At 50.2% G+C, this 25885-nt stretch overlaps 1 protein-coding gene across 1 annotated transcript; it reads left to right on the top strand.

Annotated features, from left to right (window-relative positions):
- The first annotated feature begins 235 nt into the window (after positions 1 to 235).
- On the top strand, positions 236 to 22468 carry BAG3 (BAG cochaperone 3). The gene is made up of 4 exons (XM_061189415.1): positions 236 to 762; positions 15733 to 16047; positions 17463 to 17867; positions 21127 to 22468. The coding sequence occupies exons 1-4, from the start codon at positions 577 to 579 to the stop codon at positions 21931 to 21933; spliced, it is 1713 nt and encodes a 570-aa protein (XP_061045398.1). The 5' UTR covers positions 236 to 576; the 3' UTR covers positions 21934 to 22468.
- The last annotated feature ends 3417 nt before the right edge of the window (positions 22469 to 25885 follow it).

The raw sequence follows: 25885 nt of genomic DNA, 5'->3' as shown, positions 1-25885 counted from the left end.
CACACAGACTACGTCCCCGGGGTTCGCTAGTCCTGCCGGCCGGCGGCCGCAGACCCCGCGGATGCACCGGGCCCACCCCAGGGCCATCTCGGCCGGGGGACCCCCGCCGGGGAAGCTGGGGCTGGGGAGGAGGTGGAGGGGTGGAGGAGGGGCGGCCTGGCCGAGGCCCCGCCCACGCCCTGCCCACGCCCCCGCCCCGCCCAGCCACGATTATAGCTGATGACTCAGGGCGGAGCTCCACATCCAAGCGGCGCCGCCGCCAACTTATCTGGATGGGACCAGAAGTTTCTAGCTGGCCAGTTGCTACCTCCCTTTATCTCCTCCTTTCCCTTTGGCAGCGAGGAGGCTATTTCCAGACGCTTCCAGCCCTCTACGGCCACGTCACCCCCTCCTTTAATTCATAAAGGTGCCCGGCGCCGGCTTCCCGGACACGTCGGCGGCGCGCACGACTCTAGCTCCGGCCGCGGCCAGCGAGCGACTCTGCACCTGGAGGTCCGGCACCCCGCGACCCCGTGACCCGGCACCCCGCGATCCGGCACCCCGGCGGCCGCCCCTCTGGGCCGACCCCGACCCAGCATGAGCGCTGCCACCCACTCGCCCATGGTGCAGATGGCGTCCGGCAGCGGCGCCGGCGACCGCGACCCCCTGCCCCCTGGCTGGGAAATCAAGATCGACCCGCAGACCGGCTGGCCGTTCTTCGTGGACCACAATAGCCGCACCACGACGTGGAACGACCCGCGCGTACCCCCCGAGGTCCCCAAGGTGAGCAGGGCCCGCGCCGCAGGCCGCCGGGTCAGCGGCCCCCCCTCGACGGCCAGCAGTCGGGACAGGGCCGTAGGGGGCGGCTGGACTGGGCCGGGCTGCGGGGACGCGAGGCGCCAGGTGCCCGCCGGCCGTAGCCCGCCTGAGCCGGTGCCCCGGAGGTCAGTGAAGGCCGCCTGGGACGCACGGACCCCCAGAAGCATACCAGCTTTCAGGGGGTCGGCCTGCTGCCCCCCGCCCCCACGAGCCCCCTCCCTTGGCCGGCGTCGGGGCGAGGGGGAGGTCCGGGAGAGGACTGTCCTCCCTGGGCCGCGTTTGGTTTCCGGGGGTCGGGCGGGAAGTGGGACCCGCGCGGTGGCGCCAGGTCCGGTCCACTGGCTCGATTCGAGGGGCCGTGGGCCAGGAGACGAGGGGAGGCCGGCCTGGTCAGCATCGGAGGCCCAGGCCAGGCCCCGCCGCAGCCTCCGCCCGGCTTCCAGGGCCGAGATCCTGGTTTCACCCTGCTGACCGTGCTTTGGCGGACGCCGGGGGGCCATTGGCAAGCTGGGGTGGGGGTCTGTTAGGGTCTGTTAGGAATTTTACCCCCTAAAGTTCCTGAATTTGATTGAAGGTGTCTTGACTTCCCCCTCCCATCTCAGGCACAGAGTGACTCAGGAGACTGGATGTAAATTCATTCCTTTTTTTTTTCCCATTCTGTATTTGAAATTAAAATTGTATTATTGGTTGAAACCGTTTTCACTAAGAATATATTCTAGTATGACTTGTTAAAAACAAGATGCTGTTCTTCCAGGCAGTTTCTAAACTAAAGATGTGGGACTGTCTCCTAGTTGGCTATTGCCTTAGACATTGCCTCACACTGGCAAGAAAGAGACTTTTTTTTTTTAATGGCAATACATTCCCTTCCTTGTTGTGTTACTAAAATACTTAGGATTTGTTTCTAATACACAAATAACTGTGTAGTAATACTTTTGTATTAGAAGGATGCCTCATTTACATATATGCAGGGATATATACTACTTAATCCTTAGAAGCATGAAAATTTGAAAATAGAAACTTGGAATGAGTCTGTTAACTTAAAAAATTATAACTAATTGTACTACTCTTGTAATTTTCTATAAATTTGAGCTTTTTCGAAATATAAAGCTTGGCAAAAAGAAATATACTTAAAGGGTAGTGTTACGTTGTGTGGGCAAAATAAAAATAAAAGTCATAAAGAGCTGATAAGTTATTTTGAAGATTTAAAAATTCACAAAATTAAAAATGCTTTACAAATCATTATTTTAGAAGAAAGATCTGTGTTATCCACCTTCATTTTTATGCAGTTTTTTCTTAAAAATATTTATAAGACTCTGGTGCCCAACAGTGAGACATTGTAAATTCAGCAGCTTACATTTATAAGAAATTAATTCTATATTTATTTTTGAAAATTAGTACCAGAGGCTATAATTAGCTGGGTTGGGCATAACCATATATACTTTTTTGCTTGTCTTTTCAGCCCATTATTGAGTGAAACTGATGCTCATTTCAAACCAGCTCTGTTACTGCAGCCTGCAAGGATATAGATCTTTACTGTGGCCAAAAAAACACAAAAAACAAAAAAAAGTATCATTTTGAGGCTTCCTTCCTATAGAGACAGGGACGGTCAGAATCCGCTGGCGTCCTTGGTGGTGAGCAAAGATCAAGTTTGAACATATCCACTGTGAGTGCAGTGTAAGTCCCACCTTGCTGGCACTTTGTTTTCAACATGAAACTCACCCAGCACGTTGAGATCTTTGTGCACCTGTACAGTGGATGGGTTAGGCTGTGGTTTTATAAACTTTTTCAAGGGGGAAAAAAACAGGTTGAGTTACTATTATTGTTCTCGACAAGTAGAAAATACGAGCTACTAAATCAGAAATCTGATGCTGGAAAAGTTGATTTGAAAATTTAACAGTCAGAATTTTAAAGTTGAACGGTCCTTAAAGATCTTTTAGCCCAGCCTCTTTATTTTTCTGAGAAAGAAACCCAGAGAGGGGCTTCCCTGGTGGCACAGTGGTTAAGAATCCACCTGCCAATGCAGGGGACACAGGTTTGAGCCCTGGTCCGGGAAGATCCCACATGCCTTGGAGCAGCTAAGCCCGTGTGCCACAACTACTGAACCTGGGCTCTAGAGCCCGTGAGCCACAACTACGGAGCCCACGTAATAAATAAATTTATAAAAAAAACAAAAAAAACCCAGAGAGTTCAAGTGTGTTTCCAAAGGCCACTCAGCTAGTACCAAGAGCAAAGAGAGAACTACACTGAAAAGTCCTAATAAGAGGCAGTGTATCTGTTCAGAAGAAGGTAGAAGTGTCTTAAATTTTTATGAAACTATGAAGCGTGCAGGCTGGAATACTTGATAATTTTTGTGTCCTCCCAACCATCAAGTATTGGGTGGCTGACTTTTGTTCTGTGACTACTTAGATGGTGATGGCTGGATGTGATCAACTCAAGAAAAGAGCTCTCTTTACCAAATTAATTACTTGAGATTTCTCAGCATGGTACCAAAACATAGGGAGAAAACTAACATTCAGTTCATTAGCTCTGGGCTTCATTGCTTTCAAGACTGTGCTTTGATATACACAGAACATCTATGTGACTAATTCACTTTCACTTATATGAATGACACCTTACTCCAGAGTAAATACAATGGAAAATCCTTCACTGTTACTTTATATTCGAAATTTGGTTTCTTAATGTGGAATGAGAAAAGGGCTCTGGCAGAAAACAAAGGGTGATTTTAGAGGAACTGAGCTAAGAGGACCCTCTGAGCATCCTTACTTTCAAGAGGAGATGCTGTCAATCAATAAAGAGCTATTCATTGAGCATGAAAAACAGAGAAAGCCCTCTTCTGGAGAAGACAGCTTCTGGGTGTTTACAGTTTAACCATGTAGGTACTGAAATGGCTTTCGTGGAAAGAAGAAAAAGGTTAGAACTTTGGTTTAGTCTTATCCTCTGTTGTCTTACGATTGATCCTCTCTCATTCCCCTGAGGTGGTTAGAGTGACTCTCCATCCCATTTTTACAGAGGCGGCAACTGAAAGCGAGTGTCTTGCCCTTCATTGCGGAGGCAGGACAGCTAGAGGCAAAGGCTTTGGGCTTAATCCAGCTCCACTCTGAGCAACTGAACCTGCAGTCTTCCCGGATATCGATTTTCTGCACACGTGGGCTTCCCACTAATCTCCTGGCAATTGCATACCGGTCCAGGCCCCATCTCTGGCAGAGAGCTTGACGTCCGCTTTGGAATCAGGGGATGTACAGTTTCTGTGCAGCCACTCCTCCAGGCTCTCTTGCTAAATAAACAGAGGCCAGATATTTTGGAGTGTGGCGCTGCGCTGCTCCCTCACAAACCTTCCTGGGACCAGAGCGAGACCCTCCTCCCTGGAGGAGCAGGGCTATTCTAGCTCTGCCGGTCTTGGAGGTCCCCGGCACGGATTCCCAAGCCTGGCAGTCTCCAGGGAAACCTTTTAAGAACACAGGTTGCCAGCTGGGTACCCCCTTGTTGAATCTGAGTTGCTCAGGGTAGGGCCCAGAAATGTGTATGTCAAAAAAGCTTCCCTCTTGGTTCTTGACTCCGGCAGTCTGGCATTTGGGAGTCACCGAAGGACAATGATCCCACTTCTTAGGGGGGCGGGGGAGCTGTGACTTCACGTGCGCCTGCGTAGGCCTTGGCATCCTCAAGGGGCCTGCTCAACATCTAACCTGCAGAGCCATCACGGGAGCCTCCCTTCCTTCGTGGTGAAACTCGCCCGGTGCGTGGCTTCTGGGAATGAAGATAGGGGTGGCGTGGGGAGGGGTGGAGCCTGGTGGGGTGCCAGTGCCGGGTGTGGGGAGGTGGTCCCGAGACCCTCCTGAACCCCAGGAAGAAGCAAGCCAGAGTCTTTCCCTCTTGTCTTCCGCTGCCGGCAGAATCTCACCACAGTAATTTGACAGATTATCCTCAGGCTCTGTGAGAGACAGGTAGGAACATCCTTTCAGAGGAAATCAGAAATGTTTTGAATGTTGACTGAAGTAGAGCCCCACTTCTTCCCCTTCATGTTCAGCGGAGCTTCCTGAATTTTCTTAAAGATGAGATCACCTTGTTCTTTGCAGATTGACTGCAAGCTCTTGTGCCTCTTAGAATCAGAACACAGTCAGGAAATGAGTGGCCATTCTCTCCTTTGTATTTCCAGCAAGTTGCAGTTACTCTGGAGAAAATTTCTTTATGATTGATGAATAGCGATTTGTTGGGGGTGGATAAAGAACATGGCCAGATGCCTTATGAGTCCAGCTCATCCAGGACTTTCATTTTCCCCTCTAAAGAACAGTCTGTGTTTGGCTTATGCAAGAACTGTGCAAAACTTGTCCCCTGTTTTATGGAGTATATTTACCCTTTACAAGGGTAGAGTCAGTGCCTGGGAACCGTGGCAGCGTTTGACGTTAGCCAGGGCCGGGAAGGCTTGGTTGTTTGTTGCTGTTGGGCTGCCTGTGAGTCAGAAGGCTTCATACCACCCATGAGGCTTGATTAGCGCTGTCCTCGTTTCTGGAATGACACACGGTTGCCTTATATAAACCACTCTGCATGTCTGTTACTTCCTATTGACATTTTTAAATGATCTGGTATTTTTCATAAAAATTAAGAAACCATGCGTAACCCAAACCTACTCTTTCTCCTTCATAGTTTTGCTGTTTTCGTGTTGCTCTTAACATATTTAAGACACCTTCTATAGAAAAACTGGGAGCAGAAGACAAAGGCCTTGCTTATTAGGAGCCTCCGAGGACCCTCTGGTGCTGATGGACACCGAGGAAACCTCTCTCATACCTGACTGAGGAATTCTCCAGCCCCTCCCGGCTCCCCATTGCTCGTGAATCAAGTCTACACACCCTTTTGTGCCTCAGCCCTCAGATTCACAGCTGGACTTTTGAAGCTAGGCTCCAAATCCCCTCCTTTTGCAGATGTGGAAGCTGATCTCTAGCCCTTGTTTGGCGTTGTGCAGCTGCGTGAGATATCTGGTGTTCTTAAAGTCTTCACATATTTCTATGACAATTTCTTTGGGGGCCTTGGCAGCTTTTCAGCAAGCCAGGCAGCTTGTAAAAGCTTAAGCAGAGAGAATTTCTTTAGGAAGGGATGAACTATTTTTTTGTCTGTCGACATATTTATAGATATGTGCCAGACGCAGGTGGGTGCTTTTCCAAACCTTCTCTCTTTAAATCCTCAGAGCAGCTCACTAAGGTGGAAGCTATCAGGCTCACCTTATGCATGAGGAAACAGACTTGGAGAAAGAGTATGGGCCTGGCCTCTCAGCTGTGACGAGACAGAAAGACTGTTGTGGCCAGAGGTTTACCCAACCCCCCCCCCCCCCCCCCGCCTCAGGTGACAGACAGGCTTGCCGCTAGTGGACCTGGCTGCTTCTTTATACTCAGTCCTTTATGCTCCGAGCTCGCCAGGCACAGTTCTGCTGATAAACAGCCTTGAGTCCATCTCTTACAGCCGATCAGAAATGTTGGCTCGTTTCCTGAGCCTGGGTCTGAACCTAGAAGATGGGCCCCAGTCTTCACTCATTCATCTCTTCTGGCATTTTTGAGCACCTGCTCTCTCCAAGTCATGGTGTTAAAGGCCACACAGAGGACAGTTCTGCCTCCTTCGGTGCCATTTTCCACAAAGCATTTATTCCGTCTCTCCGGTGAAGTAGGCTGCCCCTGCTCTGGACTCCACATTACTTCAATTCGAATCTTTCTTCCAAAAGGCAGCACTTTTCTGCTTTGCCTTGGGGTCACGTCCCTGTGGGCTGGGAGTCCCAGAGGCACAGTCTGCGTCTCTTTCCCCTTTCTGCCTCTCAGAGCCCGGCAGGGTCTACAGGCTCAGCATATGAAGGATTCTGCGTGGGGAAGAGTAAAACATGGGCCTGGGCTCCGGAGTGGACAGGCGGGTTGAAGAAAAGCATCCCGTACTGAAGTGCGTGTCGCGGGAAGCCTTCTGTTGGTTCCTAGGCGGTGTTATCTTCTGCTCCCAAACGTCTCCCAGGAGCCGCTTCCTTTTTATTGAATTTCTGAATGGCCTTTTCCCCACAGGGGACTTTGGTATTGATTCCCTAAATTCATCCTTACGGGTCTGGAGAAGCTCTTTTTTGTCCCCGCCAGTGACACAGCATCTTGGAGCAGGCCTGCAGGGGAGGCCGGTTGCTGGCAACAGCCAGACGCTGCTAAGCCACAGCGGCAGAGAGCAGCCCCGGCGCCACGGAAGGAGTCTCTCTCCAGTTCTTTTGTCCATGAGGCTGGCAGTAAGATCAGACGCTGCAGAGCGAAGCCTCTTATTCACTGTCAGTTCTGAAACGCCCAGGGTTGTAGATTGCCTGCTGCCTACATTAGGAGCCTGTAAACAGCGCACCTCCCGAGAGCTCCCCGCGCAGAGCTGTGTCCCTAGTGATTGAGGCGAGACTTTCCCCTGAAAATGCCTTAGCATCCTTTTGAAGAACAAACATTTCCTATTTTGAAGTAACTTCCTCAGTTTCTTGAAAATTTAATTTAATTTAATTTAAAGTAGAATTGTTGTTCTTTTCAGTTATTTTAAAAATTCTTCTTGGACAAAGAAAGAAAGAATGAATGAATAGTTTAGAAATGGAAATGGCAGGAAGAAAGGAAAGGACATGTGTGTGGCAGAGAAGGCAGCCACATCGCTTTTGAATCTTCCAGATTATCCCATGGACCCTGAGTGTCAGAGCAGGACCAGCTCTCCTGCTGGGCTAGACCTGGGTTCTCTCCCTGCAGAGGCCCCATGCTGGGCTTGTGTGGCGTCTTGGGGCTGTGGTGACTCAGAGGTGAGCCCCGATCTCGCTGCCCTGCCTCAGCCAGGCAGTGACTCAGCATCAAGCCCTGGCTCCCTGACCCAGACCACGCTCGAACTGAATGTTCCAGGTCTGCGCCTCAGCCCAGCTCCACCGGGCAAAATGAAATGCTTTCCCTCCTGCTGCGTTTTACCCCAAGAAGATGAAGGGTTTGGAGACATTAGCCAATCATTATCACACGGTGTACAGGGGTGGCAGGAGTAGTGAAAGGGTTAACATATCCCCGGCCTTGGCGTCTGACAGACCTGGGTTCTGGTGATCTCAGGTAAATCACTCACCTTCCCCGAGCCTCAGTCTCTCCTTCTGAGAAATGGGCATACACCAGTACCTGTCCAGCAGGGTCGTGAGGATCGGGAAAGTGATGAGCCAGGGCCTGACCTGAGGCATGTGTGCGGTCCGTGGTGACAATCCCAGTCTTCGCCAAGAAGTCGGAGGGGATTCACAGGCGCTTGGCTTCCCCACAGAGTGGACAGTGCTGGCTGGACGTGGGTCTGTTGGTCCCCAGATGGGTATGAAGTCTCGTTTCCCAAGGCAAGGTCTCTTCTTACCGCCCCTGAACCACTTTAGCTGACTCTCCTTCCACCAGTGTCCGGACACCCTCAGCACCCTTCCCGGGGGGTTCCTGTGTCCCTCGTGGGGGTGGTAGGTGCTGGGCAGTAACTCAGCGTGAGGGCAGATGAAGGCTGTTGGCAGCCTCAGCCAGACCTGCAGCCCACAGCCTCATCAGCCTGTGGACTCACCCCAGATCCCCTGCCCAAGATGGGCCAGGGGAATTGTGTATCCTGTGTTCTGCAGGGGGTGCTGTGTTTACCCTGAATCCCGACTGCTTGAGGCGGGGCTCTCCCTCCAAGTCTCTGCACAGGCCCGAGGACCGTGCCAGCAGGAACCAAGTGCCCAGAGGTGTTGGGGGGAAACGGAGCCACGTTAAACGAGGGGCCGGCCATCTGCACAGGTGTACTGGACCCTGCCCTAAGGGGGGGAAATGTCACCGTGGGTGGAAGGAGAGAGGCAGGGGGTTTCTAATTGCCGCCACTCTTTTGGGGGAGGGTGGTTGCTGGGGAAGGAATGCTTTGAGAAGCTGCTTAGGGTGGGGGAGGAGTCCCTCCAGCAATCCCCCCAAGACTGCCACCATCTGTCAGAGTCTCCCCTTGCCGGAGCTGTGGTTGATGAATTGGAGATTTTTTTCTCTTGCGAAACTGTGTTTTGTACAAAATACATGTCCAGTGAAGCCCAGCACCCTGATACCAACAGATGCTTTGCATGGTTGACATCTCACAGATGGAGGAGCCCGGTGACTGAACAGTGTTCTACCTGAGTCTGAGAAAGAACCTTGAGAAACCCATGGAAATGTGTCCATGGGGATGAAGAGGTTTCTTTATCTAAATTCAGACAAGATTTCGCTTCCTAATATGGAAATTTCAGGTACTTTTCCGTCTGTGATTTATGACTTTAGATTGATCCCTACCCTTTTTTTTTTTTTTTTTTTTTTCCTGAAGAGGAAGTAGGTAGTTTTTAATTTCCCTGAAGCCATTGAGTTCAGGAGCTGAACTCCAGTGACCGGGATTCTCTTCCTGGTTCTGCAGTCACTTCCCATGTGACCTTGGGCCACATCTGCTCCATGGTATCCTTGAGGAGGGATCCAGGGGGCCCATGGGGGACTCTGAGCCCCAAACGCTCTCCCCAGCAGGGGACATACCCAGCTGTGGCCTGGAGACTGCTTATACACCCTGGGGGGACACACTGAGAATATTAGGGGGACACCAGCAGGTGTTCTACTCCCAGACGGCTCCTCCTGCCCCAACCTGGCTTGGCTTTTTCCCCTGGGTCTCAGGGGCATGTGTGCAGGAACCACAGTCACTGCAGGTTGCGTGTTGATTCTCAGGTGAGTTTGTCTGCAAGGCAGACCCCTTCAGCGCCTGGGGCCTGTTGAAGGGAGAGGGGAGTTTAGGGCTCAGGCCCCTAGAGTTGTTTTTAGCTGTGTTTGCTTCCAGGTTGTGAAACTTTAGATACATTTCTTAGCAGAGGAAGTGCCACCCCTGCTAATTAGTGCTCTTAAGACTCTCAGATAAAGGGGCTTCAGACTCTAACAGGCTCATTACCAACTTGGTGACATCACTGAGGAATGAAACCCAAATTCACAACTCTGTAAACAATAGGCCCAACCAACTGTTGCTTGGGAAAAGCTGGGTCCGTCAATAACTATTTGTGGAGTGGAGGAACGTAGTTGTATAGGGCATGGCCCAGCTCAGAGTTTACAAAGACTTTCTCGTGCCTTATTTCACTTAAATCTTCCAAAAAGCCCTGGAAGGCATGGGGATTTCTATAGCTGGGGGAACTGAGTCGTAGTAGCAAGGAGTCCTGTCTGAGGGCACACACCTGGCGAGCAGCAGGGCGGGATTGGAGTCCCGAATGGCAACTTGAAAACAGGGGCTCATCTCTCTCATTTTAAGCACATCTTAAAAATGTGCTTTTCCCTAGTAGAAGCACATAGGGACACCCATCTCAGTAATCCCAGGATCCACTATACATACTTTTTTTTTTTTAATTTTTATTGGGGTATAGTTGATTTACAATGTTGTGTTAGTTTCAGGTGTACAGCAACGTGAATCTGTTATACATACACATATATCCACTCTTTTAGATTCTTTTCCCATATAGGCCATTACAGAGTATTGAGTAGAGTTCCCTGTGCTATACAGTAGGTCCTTATTAGCTATCTATTTTATATATAGTAATGTGTGTGTGTCAATCCCAATCTCCCAATTTATCCCTCCGCCACCCCTTACCTCCTGGTAACCATAAGTTTATTTTCTACATCTGTAACTCTTTGTAGATAAGTATACATACTTTAATAACAGGGCATATCAGTTAAAATCTCCAAGCACCTGGGACTAGATTGCTTACAGCATAGACTCTTGTCTCACTAGGAGTGCTGTAAACAGACTTTGGTGGATGTGGACTTTACTTATTATGCAGAATTTGCCCAAAGTCCATTACGTGCCCCAAACAGGGCTGGGGGCAGTGGAAGAGACCCTCTACCACATTCCAGTGGGAACTTTGAGTTTGGCTGTGGGGTTGTAGATATCTCTATATATATCACATTGGCAATAATACCTTATTTCATGTCTGTGGCCTGTAATACCAAATGGAAAGTTTTGGTAGAATGTTGAAGCTCAGGTATCTATGTGCGCTTTAGAAGGAAGTTTTTCTTTTGTTTTGCTTCCTGCCAGAAAGAGGCAAGCCAAGCCACTTTATTTTCATCCACGTCCTCGCTAAATGGGGAGTCCCAGGATTCTTATTTCCCGCCATCTTTTTTTCTTTGTTTTAGGAGTTCTGAAGTGTCTTTAGTAAAAGTCACTGCCTGGCAGGCGTGAGACTCTTCTGGCCTAAAAACCAGTTGATAGAATCTGTGTCCTACTTAGGACTCCAGGCTGTCGAGGCGGAGGTGCTGCAGGGCAGCCCTCAGAGTTGCCTTTGTCGCTGTTCCCCTTCATTCAGACTGTGGTTTGTAGGTGTTGAGCCCCCGTTTGAAAGAGCACTGTACCGTGGAGCTGGGGTTGGGGCTCACAGGGGCGCCGTTTTCAGGGTTTATGGTTCCGCCCTGCTTTTAAGGCGCAAGGTCAGCGGCTTCCTCCTCTTCACTTGGTTCATGAAACTTTGGAGCACCTTGAATTCCAGAGAGTTCTAATGTGATTTAACTGGGTACAGTCAAGAGTGGTCATTTTTCGATTTCTACCACGTCAGCTTTTCCTTGTTTTTGAGCTTTATGTAGGTGTTTAGAGCTAGAAGAGATCTTGGAATCAGAGGTCACGGAGAACGTCAGGGCTGCAAGGAACCTCCTTTAGGTCAGTGCTCCCGGTGCCATGGGGGCTGGACTTGCCCACACACCTTCTGAGTCAGACTTTGTTGGGGTTTGAGCGTAGCGTCTGCACTTTTTTGCATTTCCTGGGCGCTCCGGACGCCCCCTAGAGTCTGAGAACCACTGCTTTACAGAACCTCTGGGCCTCCCCTTCGTTTCACAGCTGAGGAAACTAAGGCCCAGGGAGGGGATGTGAGCTGCTTGCGTAGCGCACATATTTCAGGGCAGAGCCAGCTTTAGGACCAAGCGCAGCCTCTTTCCCAGTCTCCTAGCCGTCCCCTGAGCACCCACATTGTTACTAAAACTCAGTAGTGACGTTTAGTTGTGCCGTTAAGCAAACAAGACCTGTGTGAGCCACGGGCTCATCCAAGCTCAGAACCTGGCCCCAGGCTTGTCTAGTAATAATATCTTGTACTCGATAGGGCAGACTTTGGCTCACCTGAGGTAGTTTTCCCTGCTTTTTTTCCCCCGGCCTTCTCATGGAGTTGTTTGGCACCCGCAGAGGATTTTAATGCAATGCACAAAGAAGAAGCGTGAACCAGTTCATTTTATAAATTAATGCAGTGAGATAAGCAGTGGAAGTCAGGCTCTTATTTCCTAATTGGATTTCATATGTATGTATTCATGATGGCTCTGCCCACAGATAAGGATAATGAGCTGAGCTGATTGGAAAACACTTCCTGTAATGCCATCACTGCTCCTTAGGGAGCTAAGGCAGGTGGTGATGAGGCAGGGCTGGCTGTCATCTGCTTGGTGACTGTGATGGCACCCCGTCCCTATCACGGGGTCACACAGAAGTGTAACCCCCAGGAGACGGAGTCCCCAGTCCCCAGTGAAGTCAGGGTGGGGCAGGTAGTGCCTTTCTTCTATAAAAGATGCTGGTTGGTATAACCAATAGTCTTGGGCTTGAACTCGAGAACACTTCTTATGGGACTGAGGAGACATGTTCTAGTCATATTCTAGGAGAATTATAAATATTAAACATTTAAAAAACTTTTTTCTTGGACTTCCCTGGCGGTCCAGCGGTTAAGACTCTGCCCTTCCAATGCAGGGGGCGCGGGTTTGATCCTACATGCTGCGTGGCGTGGCCAAAAAAAAAAAACCAAACTTTTTCCTTTGAAAAAAATTACGTCTTTTTTTTTTTTTACTAGACTGTGATGAAAACACCACAGAAGATAGGAAGGGCAATTTAACTCTTTTGGGCAGTGCTTTTTGGTTAGTAAAACTGAAGCATTTGCTGTTGACAGGGCTCTGATGAGAGGAGAGTAGAAACAGAGGTGGTGTCAGCATCTGGTGCAGACCTTGTTATGGGTGGGCGTTTCATTTTCGGTTTAAATTATTCACGTAGAAGTGTTAGTTTTCTATCCTGTAGAAGAGAGGTGGTCTTTTTAACTTACCTAAAGCAGTGTTTTCTAAACAAAGCCCCCACCAGAGTGGCAAGGGAGCCCGCCTTCTTTCAGAGGCCATCATGAGAGATGTGTAGGTTTTTATCAAATGGCATAAATGGGTCGTTAATTCACACGGAACCAGGAGTGCAGACCTCAGGACTGTAGGAAAGCAGCCTCCAGGCCTCCCGTAGCCACCCTGCCTTCCAGCTTGGGCCCCTGACACCCCCAGCCCTGCCTGTGGTGACCGCACGCTCCCTCCACTGACCCAGACGTGGCACTACTCCCAAGACCAGGTCAGGTATCGGCTCTGCTGTCGCAGCCCCTGGGGCAGGCGGAACTGCTCTCCCGCCCGCCTTCCCTTCTTCCTTCCTTTTTCTTCCCTTTTCTCTTTCAGTTGAGGCACAAAATATACTCAGGGAGATGCGTAAAAAGCACAACTCGTGGCAGGCCTGCTCCAGTACCTTCTGGATCCGGGGGCTTCCCCCAGGAGCGGGCAAGCCTCAGCCAGGCCTCTGTACGGTTTCCAGGCCCCGGGAGGGTCTGAGGTGGAGGCCCAGCCAGCAGCCGGCTGTGGGGCGATGCTGGGGGTGGCAGCCCTCACCTGTTCGGTCTGGACAGTGTGGGTGGAATGTGGCAGGGGAGGGGCAGTGTGGGGGTCCCAGGGAAGTGTACGGTGTGAGAGACTTCGACACGGATGTACACCCGTTTACCACCACCCAGAGAAAGATGGAGAACGTTTCCATCCCCTCCGAAGGTTCCTTCCCAGACGATTCCGTTTTCTCCAGGTGCAGTCACCATTCTACTCCAGTCACCACCAGTTAACTTCGTCCTTCAGCTTTGATTCCTCTGACACTTTGGGGTCTGAGGAGCATAATCATGGGCCTGTTTAGGGGGGGAATTCACATGCCTTTTGGCCTTCCTGGCATCCCTCTTTTTTTTGGGGGGGGGGGCATGCCTCTTGATGTGCTCTCGTAAAACCTCACGACAGTCCTATGAAGTGGGTGTTGCTAGCTCATTTTCTAGAAAAGGGGATTAAGGCTCACCGAGGTTAAGAGAATTACCCCAGATGAAAGAACTGTTACTAACAGAGGTAAGAATGAACTTGCATCCTCTCTAGGAAAGCCCTCTCCTACTAGGAAAGCCCAGGCGGTCCCCCATCCGCAGGGCCTCCTGTGCTTTCCAGGTAGTTTTGCTTCCTGTTTGTTTCATGCAGCCCCCAGGTGGCAGGGATCGTGCCTCGCTGGTTTGGTAATCCCATGGTACCAAGCCGCTCGGGAGCAGGACGTTCACCAGGGGCCAGTCAGCGGATGAGGGCTGCTGACTGCTCAGCTCTGCTTTTGTGCGTGGCCAGGAGGAAGCCCGCAGACATGATGCTCCGGCCCTTGTCCAGGCCCCTGCTCCAGGCTGGAAGGAAGGTGCCCAGTGCGTGGAGAAAATGCCCAGATGGCCTGTTGTGAGTCAGCACCAAGCAGCACAGCGTTTCTTCGGTCCCTCTTGCTGCCTCCCTTTTGGTGTCCCTCTCATGGCAGGAATTTGGTTCTGAATGTGAGGCGTGGACCTGCTCTTGGGTGACCGAGTTAAGCAGGCTAAAATAATGCCGCTGCCCTGAGCACGTGGGTATTCTAATCTGAGAGTGCCTGTCTGCTGGCGTCCCCAAGGACATGGCAACACCCTTGCCTCTCCTTCGTGCTGGAGGCCCTCTGGGGCGGCGCTCGGCAGGAGGGAAGCAGTTCATGGGTCTGAAAGGGCTAAGTTCCAGGGTCAGCCCTCCGCTTTCCCTACTTGTGACCAGTTTTGCCCCACTGGGAATTACACCCTGAAGCTCCTAGACCCTCAGCTTTTGGCGTTCGTTTGCAGTTCAGAGGGATGCCTCGTGAGGAAGGATCACGCTCCTTCTTAATAGTTCACCCACTCGCGTGTGTGTAGGTGGCACAAATCCTTAGCCCCCTCCTCTGTAAGAGGACCCTCTAGTGCTCAGGACATCGTCAGGACCGGAAGCCGTGGGGGTCCCTGGTTTCAGTTGCCCAGCCTCTGCTTGGTGAGAAGTGACATTGCCCGGTGAGTGACGGGCCAGCCTTGTTGTCTGAAACAAGATCTTTCTCTGTGGTACCTCTGGAACTTGGCCTTCTCAAGGGTCCCAAAATAGCCAGGCCGCTGAAGGGAGAACTTCGTGAGAGGACATAAGAGAGACCCAGCCACTCCTCGCCAAGCAAGCTTTGTTGGCATCACAAGACCAGTACAATTAATCCCCGGGTTTTGTTCTCATCCTGTGCTGCTTCTGCATTCCTTGTGTATCTCCCTTTCTCGCAGCTTGTTCTGAAAATATTCCTGAGGAGGCAGCCTCCCCGCTGCCGCCCCTTCTCGGCAGATTTCCAAGCTGTGGCCTGCGTTGGGCTGCAGCACGAGTCTGTATCGCTAGGAGACGTGAGGACCTTTTAGAAAGCAGAGAAGCTGGCTGTAGCTTAGGGAGTTGGAATTGAATGCTCCTCGCACCTTCTGATCTGGGTCTGAAGATTTGGGAGGCGGTCAGTGACTGTCCTTTATGCACTGCTGCCGTGTCACCCAGAAAAGAAACGTGTCTTACCAGTTTGGGAAACTGGGACTTCTCTTGTGCTCAACAGATACCTCGGCTCCCCTGCTTGCTCTGGATGCTTCTGATTCTTAAACTGCTGCGCGTACAGCGGCTTCAGTAGGGGAGGGGGCGTCTGGAAGAAGTGGGGAGTCAGGGGAGGTGCCCACACTTTCTGTGCTCAGCTGCCCTGGCTGGCACGGTGGGACCCAGGGTCCCTCTGGAAGATGGGAGTGCTCGGCGCCGTGCTTGTTCCTCTTCAGGGCTGTCTCCTTCCCAGTTTCTAACAGGTCTGTGTTTCTCTTTATTTTAGGAAACCGCATCCTCCGCAAACGGGCCTTCGAGGGAGGGCTCCAGGCCGCTGCCCACCAGGGAAGGCCACGCCGTGTACCCCCGCCTCCGGCCAGGCTACATTCCCATCCCCGTCCTCCACGAAGGTGCCCAGAGCCGGCAGCCACATCCCGTCTTTGCCTACCCCCAGCCTGGGACGCAGCGCTTCCAAACCGAGGTAGCCCCGGCGGCCCCGCAGAGGCCTCAGTCACCTCTGCGGGGAGTGGCGGAAGCCGCCCAGCCAGATAAACAGTGTGGACAGGCGGTAGCCCAGCCCCCAGCCGCCCATGGACCTGAGGTAAGGAGAGGCTTGGCTCGCGGGCCTGTGGGGTACGACCCGGGGGTGCCGGGTTTTGTGCTTCCTAGGCTGCCCCAGACCCTGATGCGGTGCCCAGGGCAACGCCTGGTGAGATGCGGGGCATCTGGGCCTGGCCTGCAGCGTCAGAGGTCACCCAGCAAAGATCGCTTGCAAGACAGCCCTGCGTCCCCCCAGCGTCTCACAGGTTGGTTTTTCAGGTGGGCAGGGATCATGGTGTATTTTGGTAGTTAAGGAATTGGGGCTCAGAAGGGTAAACAGCTTGGTCCAAAGTTATAAAGTTGGAAGTGGCATCGCTGGGACTGGAAGCCTGGCCTTCTGGCTCCTCATGCGATGCCCCGTACACCCACCGAGCTTTCTGTATCAGAAATACAGAGATACTCTGTGTTATTTCATTCAGTTCAGTGTTTACAGGTAAGTATTCACTGCTTGGAGCTATACTGACGTGAAAATGAGACCGCATACCTGCCCTTACAGTGTCCACAGTTTAAAAGGAAATGTAAAATTAGGAGTCAGGAAGGCAGCTGCTTTTCAGGTTTTAAGCCTGAAGCCGACACTTCTTGCACTAATGTCTAAGGAATAGTTCTTAATCCAGTTCTTAGCTGAGATTTGAAGGCCAGTGGACCCCAGTAGGAATCCTGAGCCGTAAGCCCTCTTGGTTTTCCTGTCTGCACACCATCCCATCGTGTCCCCTGCACTGCTCTTGAGCACAAATGCTTGCTCCGGGGGTGAAAAATCATAGTTAATGTGGGACACCAGGAGGCTCTTTTCCCTTTCTTGGAGAAGCGGTACCTGAATTTGTAATGTTTTTGTTGTAAAAATCAAAAGTGACACATCAGTCAGAGAAACCTTAACAAATTTAAGCTAGCAGGGCCCGTAGAAGCCAGCTGGGGAAACACCCTTCTGCTTTTCTAGAATAGAAAGTAGGTGGTCGGGAAGGGAAAGGGGCCTGGCCTGCCTCGGTCCACACAGGGGACACAGTTGCCAGTGCCCAGCTGAGTTCTCTGTGGATAAGCAGGAAAAGAGTTACGGAAAGAGGAAATGAAGTGACAAAAATAAATAAAATGTAGCGAGCGCTTCCTGTGTGTGGCACTGGGGCTGGGACACACGCACAGATTATTTTACCGAATCGTCAAGTCAGCCCAGTGAGGGAGGGGTTACTCTTTTCTATATTTTAAACGCGGCTCCTAAAGCTATTGAGCTGTTAAGAATGTGAGCCCAGGTCTCTTAACTCCTGAGCTCCCAGTCTTAACACTACATTTTGAAAATGGAAAGGCTTACAGACGGGAGGTCATATTAAACCTGCTGCCCAGAGCAGGCGCATAACGGGGACAGAGTCGGAGGGCCAGACAGAGGGTGATTCACGGGGCTGTGCATCTACCCTTTGCGTCTTGCAGCGGTCCCAGTCTCCGGCTGCCTCGGACTGCTCGTCCTCGTCCTCCTCGGCCAGCCTGCCCTCCTCCTCTGGCAGGAGCAGCCTGGGCAGTCACCAGCTCCCCCGGGGCTACATCTCCATCCCTGTGATACATGAGCAGAATGTCACCCGGCCGGCAGCCCAGCCCTCCTTCCACCAAGCCCAGAAGACCCACTACCCAGCTCAGCAGGGCGAATACCAGACCCACCAGCCTGTGTACCACAAGATCCAGGGAGATGACTGGGAGCCCCGGACCATGTGGGCAGCATCCCCGTTCCGGTCACCCGTCCGGAGTGCGTCCAGCCGGGAGGGCTCTCCAGCCAGAAGCAGCACGCCGGTGCACTCCCCGCCGTCCCTCCGCGTGCAAACCGTGGTCGACAGGCCTCAGGTATGGGAGTCGGTGTCGGCAGACTAGCTGGGGCAGCATCTCTCCAGGGCCTGAGGAGCTCTGTGCAGGTGCCCTGGGTCCCCCCCCGCCCCCGCCCCACCAGCCTTTCCTGGTTTACGCACATAACTGGGGGAGAGCGAGATCCTGAAAACGGCTGGTCATCAGCAGAAATGCAGGCGAGGGCTGTGAACCTCCAGTGTTTTCTACAGCTTTTTCTCATTTTTCGTCGCAGCTGCCTCAGGGGCAGAGCTCCAGCCACCACCGTGGGAAACAGCGGGCAGAACACAGCGTCACACACGTGGGGCCCAGGTGTCTCGGTGCCCACCATACCTTTGCAGTGCCCTGCAGCCCCTCCACACCCCACCCTCAGCCTCATCTCCTGCCTCACTCACACCCCTTCCTGCACTCTGCAGGCCCTTCACTCTGTTGTCTCCTCTTTTGTGCCTTTGCTTGTGCTGAACCCACTTCCTGACGTGCCTTCACAATCCAAGCTGTCCCCATCCTCCAAGGGACAAGCCAGTCTTGCCACTTCCATGAAGCCTCCTTGTCTTTCCCACGGTGCCTAGTATGAGTCCCTTACAGTTCAGCATCTGATTATTCTGTGCATTTATTTCAAAAGTGTTCATCTGCTCTCTTCAGCTCTGCTCTGACCTTGACCACAGGGAGCATGTCTTACTCCTTTCTCCTCCTTTGCGGTAGAGGACCATGTTCCCTGGCCGATGCCCGGCTGGCTGGGCGGATGGGAAACCTTCCTTCCTGCCTGGTGAAAGTTACAGGCAGGGCCCGCTTATCCTTCAGTAGAGACGTGCGGGCACTGGTTCCTGGGAGAGGAAGTCTTCTAGTTTTAGCCGAAGAACACTCGGCAGCCGGGGCCCCTCAGCTGCTGAGTGAATTCTCGGCCACGGTTTTTATTTTTTATTGTTTTTTAAATATTTATTTATTTTTTCAACATTATGGAAGTGCCTTTACATTTATTGATTGATTGATTGATTGATTGCTGTGTTGGGTCTTCGTTGCTGCGCGCGGGCTTTCTCTAGTTGCGGCGAGCGGGAGCTACTCTTCCTTGCGGTGCGCGGGCTTCTCACTGCGGTGGCTTCTCTTGTTGCGGAGCACGGGCTCTAGGCTCAGGGGCTTCAGTAGCTATGGTGCGTGGGCTCAATAGTTGTGGCTCACGGGCTCTAGATCGCAGGCTCAGTAGTTGTGGCGCACGGGCTTCGTTTCTCCGTGGCATGTGGGATCTTCCCGGACCAGGGCTCGAACCCACGTCCTCTGCATTGGCAGGCGGATTCTTAACCACTGCGCCACCAGGGAAGTCCCTTGGTCACAGTTTTTAAAAGGAAAGTGCCCTGTAAACAAATGCAGGGCATCTTCTTACTACAGATGGTGACCCTGTTCAGGGCCCTCAAACAGAACACCTCCTTTTATTGTTTTTTTTAATTTGTTTGTTTGTTTGTTTGCTTTTTTATTATTTGGAAATTTGCTTCTTTTTTTATTTGGAAATGATTTCAACCTTACAGAAGAGAAGTCCAGTATATATGAAGGTCATGAAAGCAAAGGTTCACCCATATTCACTGTTAACATTTTGCTACATTTGCTTTGTCATTTTTTCCTCTCTCCATATATTATCTATATTTTTTGTTTGAGGTTTAATTGTAAATATCATGCCCTGTACCCCTAAATATGTCAGCAGATATTTTCCTAAGAGAGCGACCTTCTCATTCATACCCACAGTAGAATTATCAGATGCAGGAAGTTTAACGTCCTTAAAACATTGTTGTCTCGTACACAGTCCATTTTCAGATCTCCTTTATAGCAATTTCCTCCTGTTCCAGGATCTAATCTAGGATCATGAGCACTGCATGCAGATGTTGTTTTCCTTTAGTCTCCTTTAATCCGGAACAGTTTCTCAGTCTCTCTCTGCTTTCATGACCTTGACATTTTTGAAGAGTACAAGCCATAGGGCACCCCCTCTTAAGTGTTTCCAAAGTCACTGACTCAGCCATTGTTTTAAAACCCAAGAAGAGGCGTGTGGCTGGTTCATGAGTGCTAAGGGCCAAAGTTAGGCATTTCTGGTTGGCAGAAGAGATTTGATGGAAAAGGAGGCTACTGGTGTTCAAACAGCCAAGCATCCATCAGATCCTTAGTCAGACTCAGTAATCCTTTCAAATGGGAAAGAAGTGCCCATTTGCAAAGCTGGAGATGTTTTCTCTCTTATCTTTCCCATATTATCAATATTTTCTATAATTGGTGAAACAATATTTAATCCTATTTCCACTTAATCTTATTTGTTTGTAGTGGCCTCCCTTTTATAGCTTGTTTAGAAATCCCTTTTTAGAGGTTTGCAGAGATTTGACCTAACTGAACATTATAGTGGGATTTAGTGTTTTTAATATGGAGTACTTTAGAAATAATGTAGTCCAACTCCCATTTCCCAGTTGATAAAATCAGTGTGTGAGATTTTTAAGGGGGTTTTAGATGTTCACTTAAATGCTAGGTGAACCAAGATATTTCTGTTTCAAGCATAGTTAATTTTTTTAAATATCGCTATAGCTTATAGTCATATTAAAGAGTATCTCAGCCTCTGTAGCCAATGTAGTCAGTGCAGAGATTCTGCACTGCTGAATGTTAGCTCTGGCACAAATGTGTCCAAGCAGAATTCTTACTACGTTACCCATTTTCAGCATCTTGCTTATTCTCAAAAATTACATCAGTCTGGGCAGAAACCACAAGGCTGTCATAGGTTTAAAAAAAAAAAAGAAGACGATTATAACTTTTCTGAAACAGGAGATGGGAAGGCCACACCCTGAGCAGAGACTGTCACAGAGGGTAATGAAGGGGGGCAAGTGGCAATTATTACTCCATGGCTCCATCACCTGAAAGTCTGAGTCACCCAGGACTTTGCTTTGAGGTAAAGTAACTCAGCCGTCAGCATGAGTTTTTGGTATTTTCATTTTAGAAAATTATATTGGTTTTCTTTTCATTGCCGTAAGAATACCATCTCCAGAAAAATTCAGTGAGAGATGACAGACCAAGAGACCAAGGTTAACGAATGAAAGCATAACAATGGTTTGGTCACATACATGATGAATATCATATTTTAATTTTGTAACAGGTTTGGCTGACTTTGAAAATCCCTCTTATACTATTAAACTTTAAAAAAGTCATTTCTGTTTTCTTCTAGTCAGTACTAGCTATAAACGACTGCCTGTGACTCTCAGCCAGTTATTAAAACTATCTCTGTGTCCTTGCCTCTTCTCAGCAACCCATGACCCATCGAGAACCTTCGCCTATTCCCCAACCTGAAAACAAACCGGAAAGCAAGCCAGGCCCAGCTGGACCAGATCTCCCTCCTGGACACATCCCGATTCAAGTGATCCGCAAAGAAGTGGATTCTCAACCTGTTTCGCAGAAGCCCCCGCCTCCCTCTGAGAAAGTGGAAGTAAAGGTTCCCTCTACTCCCGTGCCTTGTCCTCCCAGCCCCGCCCCTTCTGCCATCCCCTCTGCCCCCAAGAACGTGGCTGCAGAAGAGAGAGCAGCCCCCAGCCCTGTCCCTGCAGAAGCCACAACCCCAAAACCAGGAGAAGCTGAGGTACCCCCAAAACATCCAGGTGTGCTGAAAATAGAAACCATCTTGGAGAAGGTGCAAGGGCTGGAGCAGGCTGTGGACAACTTTGAAGGCAAGAAGACGGACAAAAAGTACCTGATGATAGAAGAGTATTTGACCAAAGAGCTACTGGCCCTGGATTCGGTAGACCCAGAAGGACGAGCTGATGTCCGCCAGACCAGGAGAGATGGCGTCAGGAAGGTTCAGACCATCCTGGAAAAACTTGAACAGAAAGCAATAGATGTCCCAGGTCAAGTCCAGGTTTATGAACTCCAGCCCAGCTCCCTTGAAACCGATCAGCCACTTCAGGAAATCATGGAGATGGGTGCCGTGACAGCAGACAAGAGCAAGAAAAGTGCTGGAAATGGAGAAGATCCCAGTACTGAAACCCAGCAGCCAGAAGCCAAAGAAGCAGCAACTCCAAACCCCAGCAGCACGACAGACACAGCTGCTAACCCATAGTCTCCACTAAATAAAAAATCAGCCCCGGAAACTGGGAACTGATTGTGTGCTTTAGAGAATTTTAAGTTGCATGCATTTCAGGGACTTAAAATCAGTTGGTTTTTACTATTCATAGCCGCTTGGTACACAGTAACTTGGGTGGAGGCAAAACACACTAATAAAAGGGCTGAAAGGAGAATGATGCTTTTCTTCTGTATTCGTATTCTGTACAAATAAAGAAGTTGCTTGTTACAGAAGTTTAACCCCATAGCTTGTTGTTTTGGAGCCCTCTCTGTATGGGTCCCACATGTTAGTCATGGATGTGAACTATCTTTCTACAGCTCTGGACTGAAGGAGTTTTTGTGGGGGTAGATGGGGAGTCAATTTCTCATCAGTAAATATGAAACCCATTTTTCAGAAGTGTTGCCATTTTAATGGGATGATTTTTGTCATCTCATAGCTAAAATACTTAACTTTAGATAGAATAAAATGTGTAAGGAGCCGTAGGAATATCTGTATGTTGGATGACTTTAATGCTACATTTTAAAAAAGGAAAATAAAGTAATAATGTAACTCAAAATGTCTTCTGTGGTTTCTAAATTTTGAAGAGTGGCAGCATCAAGATGGTCTTTCACTGGCTTCAGGAAAAATAGACACATTTACAAGCCTGCTCTGGGATTTGTAACATCTCTACTGGCCCGACCCATGAGAAAATGAGTCTTGGTCATTTTTCATTCTCAAGTTGCAGCTGCAACCTGGGAAGACTCAGAGCTGTGAACCCAGGTGATGGGAACGTGCCCATCACACCTCTTCAGATTGCTCCAGCGGAGATGCATCTCTGCCCACCTGGCCCCAGGCCATCCTCAGGCCTCACTAAAGGGCTGACTGGGTTCAAAAGTGCACAGTTCCCAGTATTGTCTGAGGCTGGCCCAAGCGTTCCCTGAAGTCCAGGTCACTGGGGGTTGGGCACGTGTTCTATGAGAGTCTTGGGGTCATCTTTACCTGACATTCCTCTGAGTCACCAAGCCAGTCCGAGACCAGGTTTATCTTCCCAGATTGGGTTCCTCGAAGTCACTGGGGTTAGGGATCGGATGCACTGCGAAGCCACTGGGGGGAAGAAGATTGTTCTGGGCTAAGGTTTTTTAAGAGCTTGGGAAGGACCACCGCCCCCAGAATGTGGAGATGTGCAAGATTTTGTTTTCTTAAGTCCTTTGCCAAATAAACCTGAAATTGAGAAGGAAGAGAAAGATGGGTCTAAGATCTTGGAACTCCAAGGGAGCCCTCTGGCTTAAGAGCTCCTGAGCTGAATTCCTCATGACTGTATTGAGTTTAATATTGGTGCCTGACGAGGCTGCACAAAAATACACGCCGGTGTGCTTGCCACTCTCAGCTTCATGAGAAAGGTTGAAGTCACTCGGATGGGAATCCGCCAACATCTTTATGGGGTGAACTCATTTGAGGAGTAAAAGCTGACTGCTAACAACACCACCGATTCTAGAAACGCAAATTTGTAAATAGGAAAAAAGCTTACTGGACTATTTCTTAGATGAATCAAAGATAATGTGACCATCTTTTTGGTGACTTGGGCATCTACTCTCAACGGATCTCAACGTTAAGGCTTCTTAAGTGGTTACTGAATTAGGTTGATGTTTTATCACTGGAGATCATCAACAGGTAGCCCTTTAACGTAGATAGAATGTTTTCAATCATCCAAATTAGATGGTACGTGGATATCAGGCAGGAGTTACCCAACCTGTGTTGGTGGTTCCTGGGCCTTGCATGGCGGCAACCGGCTGGGCATAGGGCTGGCTGCAAGGCTCTTGTTAACGTGCCTGTTTGCCCCTGTTGGAGTCACGGGACATATATCCACTGAGTGTCTCCTAGTGTCAGGGGAGTTTGGCTTATTTAATCATCCCAGTGCTCTTTAAGAGAACATTATAGTTTAGAACACAGGCTTGATTCAGAACTCCTGGGTTCAAATCACAGCTTCACGGAAAAGCTCTGGGACGGTGGGCAAGTTACATAGCCTTTTCTTTCCTGGTTTCCTCAGTTGTAAAATGGGGCCGGGGGAGCGGTAATGATTAAATGAAATCAGACATGGGAAGCAGTGAAAGGAGTGCCTGCTGGCACATTAGCTGTAATTAATGTCCTCGTGTAATGGGCGAAGAAAGTGACTTGCGCTGGCAGAGCCAGGAGCAGGGGCAGGATTGAATCCAGGCCCAGGAGACACTGAAGTGCATGCTGGTCTCACCATCTTCTTTAGCACCAAGAAGGAAAGGACTCTGCGTGAGGTACCACAGAAATTTGAGAATAACCTCTCACCTCTTCCTTGGTCAGAACGTTGGTTCTTTTTTTTTAACATATTCTGTCCAAATCCTATGAGATTATTCCTGTCTCTCACATAAAACAAGTGACTTAGAACTATTTTTCTTTCGGCTGCGCCACGCGTCTCATGAAATCTTAGTTCCCCCTCGGCAGTGAGACTGCCAGGGAATTCCCAACTTGGAACTATTAAGTAATGGCGTCTATACTAGAGTCACCTGCAGACTCAACGCTGGGCGCCCAGACCCCTGGGTTTGGTTTCCAAAGGTTCCTGGAGCTCCCCTCCCCCTCCCACCTTGCCTCTGCTCCCCTCCAGCCATTCCCACCCGAGTCTGCGCCCACCCTTGAGGCCTACCTGTCTGTGAGACCTTCCTGGCTCAGACAGTACCCTTCTTCTCAAACTTCCATTTCCCGAGATTCCCAACAGCCTTCAGTCTGTTTGCCAGGGGACAGTTGTCTTCCAGCTGTTTTAATATCTTTAGTCACTTCCTAAGCAAGACTGTAAGTCCCCTGAGGGCAGGTCCATTTTGACACCTTATTCCCACATTGTTGTCCAGACCTGGCACATGGGCACCCTGGACGGCCAAGGTCCCTTAAAGTTCCTTTGACTTAAGGTCTTAGGATTCCAAGGCTAAATTGACGTTTACTCAGAAATAAACATCAATATTAGTTGACGAGAGTTTAGATCCAGCTCTCCCACCAGCTTTCTCTTGTAATCCCCAGAATGTTAAGTTTAGGCAAACTGATTCCCTCTCTGGGCCTTTTTCTCCCCATCTATGAAAGGTAGGCGTTGACCCAGGCCCTGGTTGGTGGTCTGGATGATTCCGGCAAGTTGGCACTTCTTCGTGTTGTGGTCTCTGTGCTTCCTTTTTCTCCAGCCATGCAGCACGGAGCTCCGTCGTGGGCTGGGCATTCCTGCAGCGCCCGTGTGAGTGTGGCCGCCGCTCTGTAACGTTATACAAACGTAATCATATGCCAAGGGACAGGATCCAGGGTTGCAGTTATTTTGGGACGTGCAGGAGCCTGTGGGAGAATGCTGGAACATGTCTGAGTCACCCAGGCAAATACCTTTCTTTCCGTGTTCCAGCATTTTTTGAACTTCCAGGCGGCACAAAAGAAGCCCCAGCAGGGCACACATGCCCTTTGTGTCTTTGTGCCCTTCCTGGGCTGCACCTCTGTTTCTCGGCTGTGCCCCTACATCCTCTGAGCACTGAAACGTTTGCATGTGGAGGGGTGCGAGGCGGGGCTGGATTAAGCCCTTGGAGGCCCTAAGCGTGGAAAAAATCGTGGTGCCTCCCCACAGTGTAATTCAAAATAAAAACAAGCGTTAAGCCTCAAAAGAAGAGTAAGGATGATCTGAGTTTGCCCTGCTCTATACTCTTGTTGCTTTTTTAAAAATTAAAAAATTCCTCCAGCTGTGTGTGTGTGAGGTTGGACGTGTCCCTACTTTCCTGATACTCAAGCTGCCCACTAGGAACCAGTGGAGACCAGGAAGGGCTGCTTCAGTCCCGAGGGAGAGTCCTGAGCAGGGCGAGGAGGGTCCAGGAGCAGAGGAGAGAGCAGGAGAGGCCAGAGCTGGTGCCATCCGCTCTCAGTGGGAAGGAGGGGAAGGCAGCCACGAGTCATCTGCTCAGGTCCCCATACTCGGGCG

Source organism: Eubalaena glacialis, chromosome 1 (genome assembly GCF_028564815.1).
Source record: "Eubalaena glacialis isolate mEubGla1 chromosome 1, mEubGla1.1.hap2.+ XY, whole genome shotgun sequence".
Classification (NCBI taxonomy): Eukaryota; Metazoa; Chordata; class Mammalia; order Artiodactyla; family Balaenidae; genus Eubalaena; species Eubalaena glacialis.
The sequence above is the reverse complement of the archived record's forward strand: the minus strand, read 5'-3'. Positions and strand labels throughout refer to the sequence as shown.

Bases quoted from the DNA above. Each gene is read 5' to 3' on its own strand.
- BAG3 (XM_061189415.1), top strand. From the start codon at position 577: ATGAGCGCTGCCACCCACTCGCCCATGGTGCAGATGGCGTCCGGCAGC. The intron at 763-15,732 runs GTGAGCAGGGCC...TCTTTATTTTAG, and splicing joins TACCCCCCGAGGTCCCCAAG to GAAACCGCATCCTCCGCAAA. The intron at 16,048-17,462 runs GTAAGGAGAGGC...TGCGTCTTGCAG, and splicing joins CAGCCGCCCATGGACCTGAG to CGGTCCCAGTCTCCGGCTGC.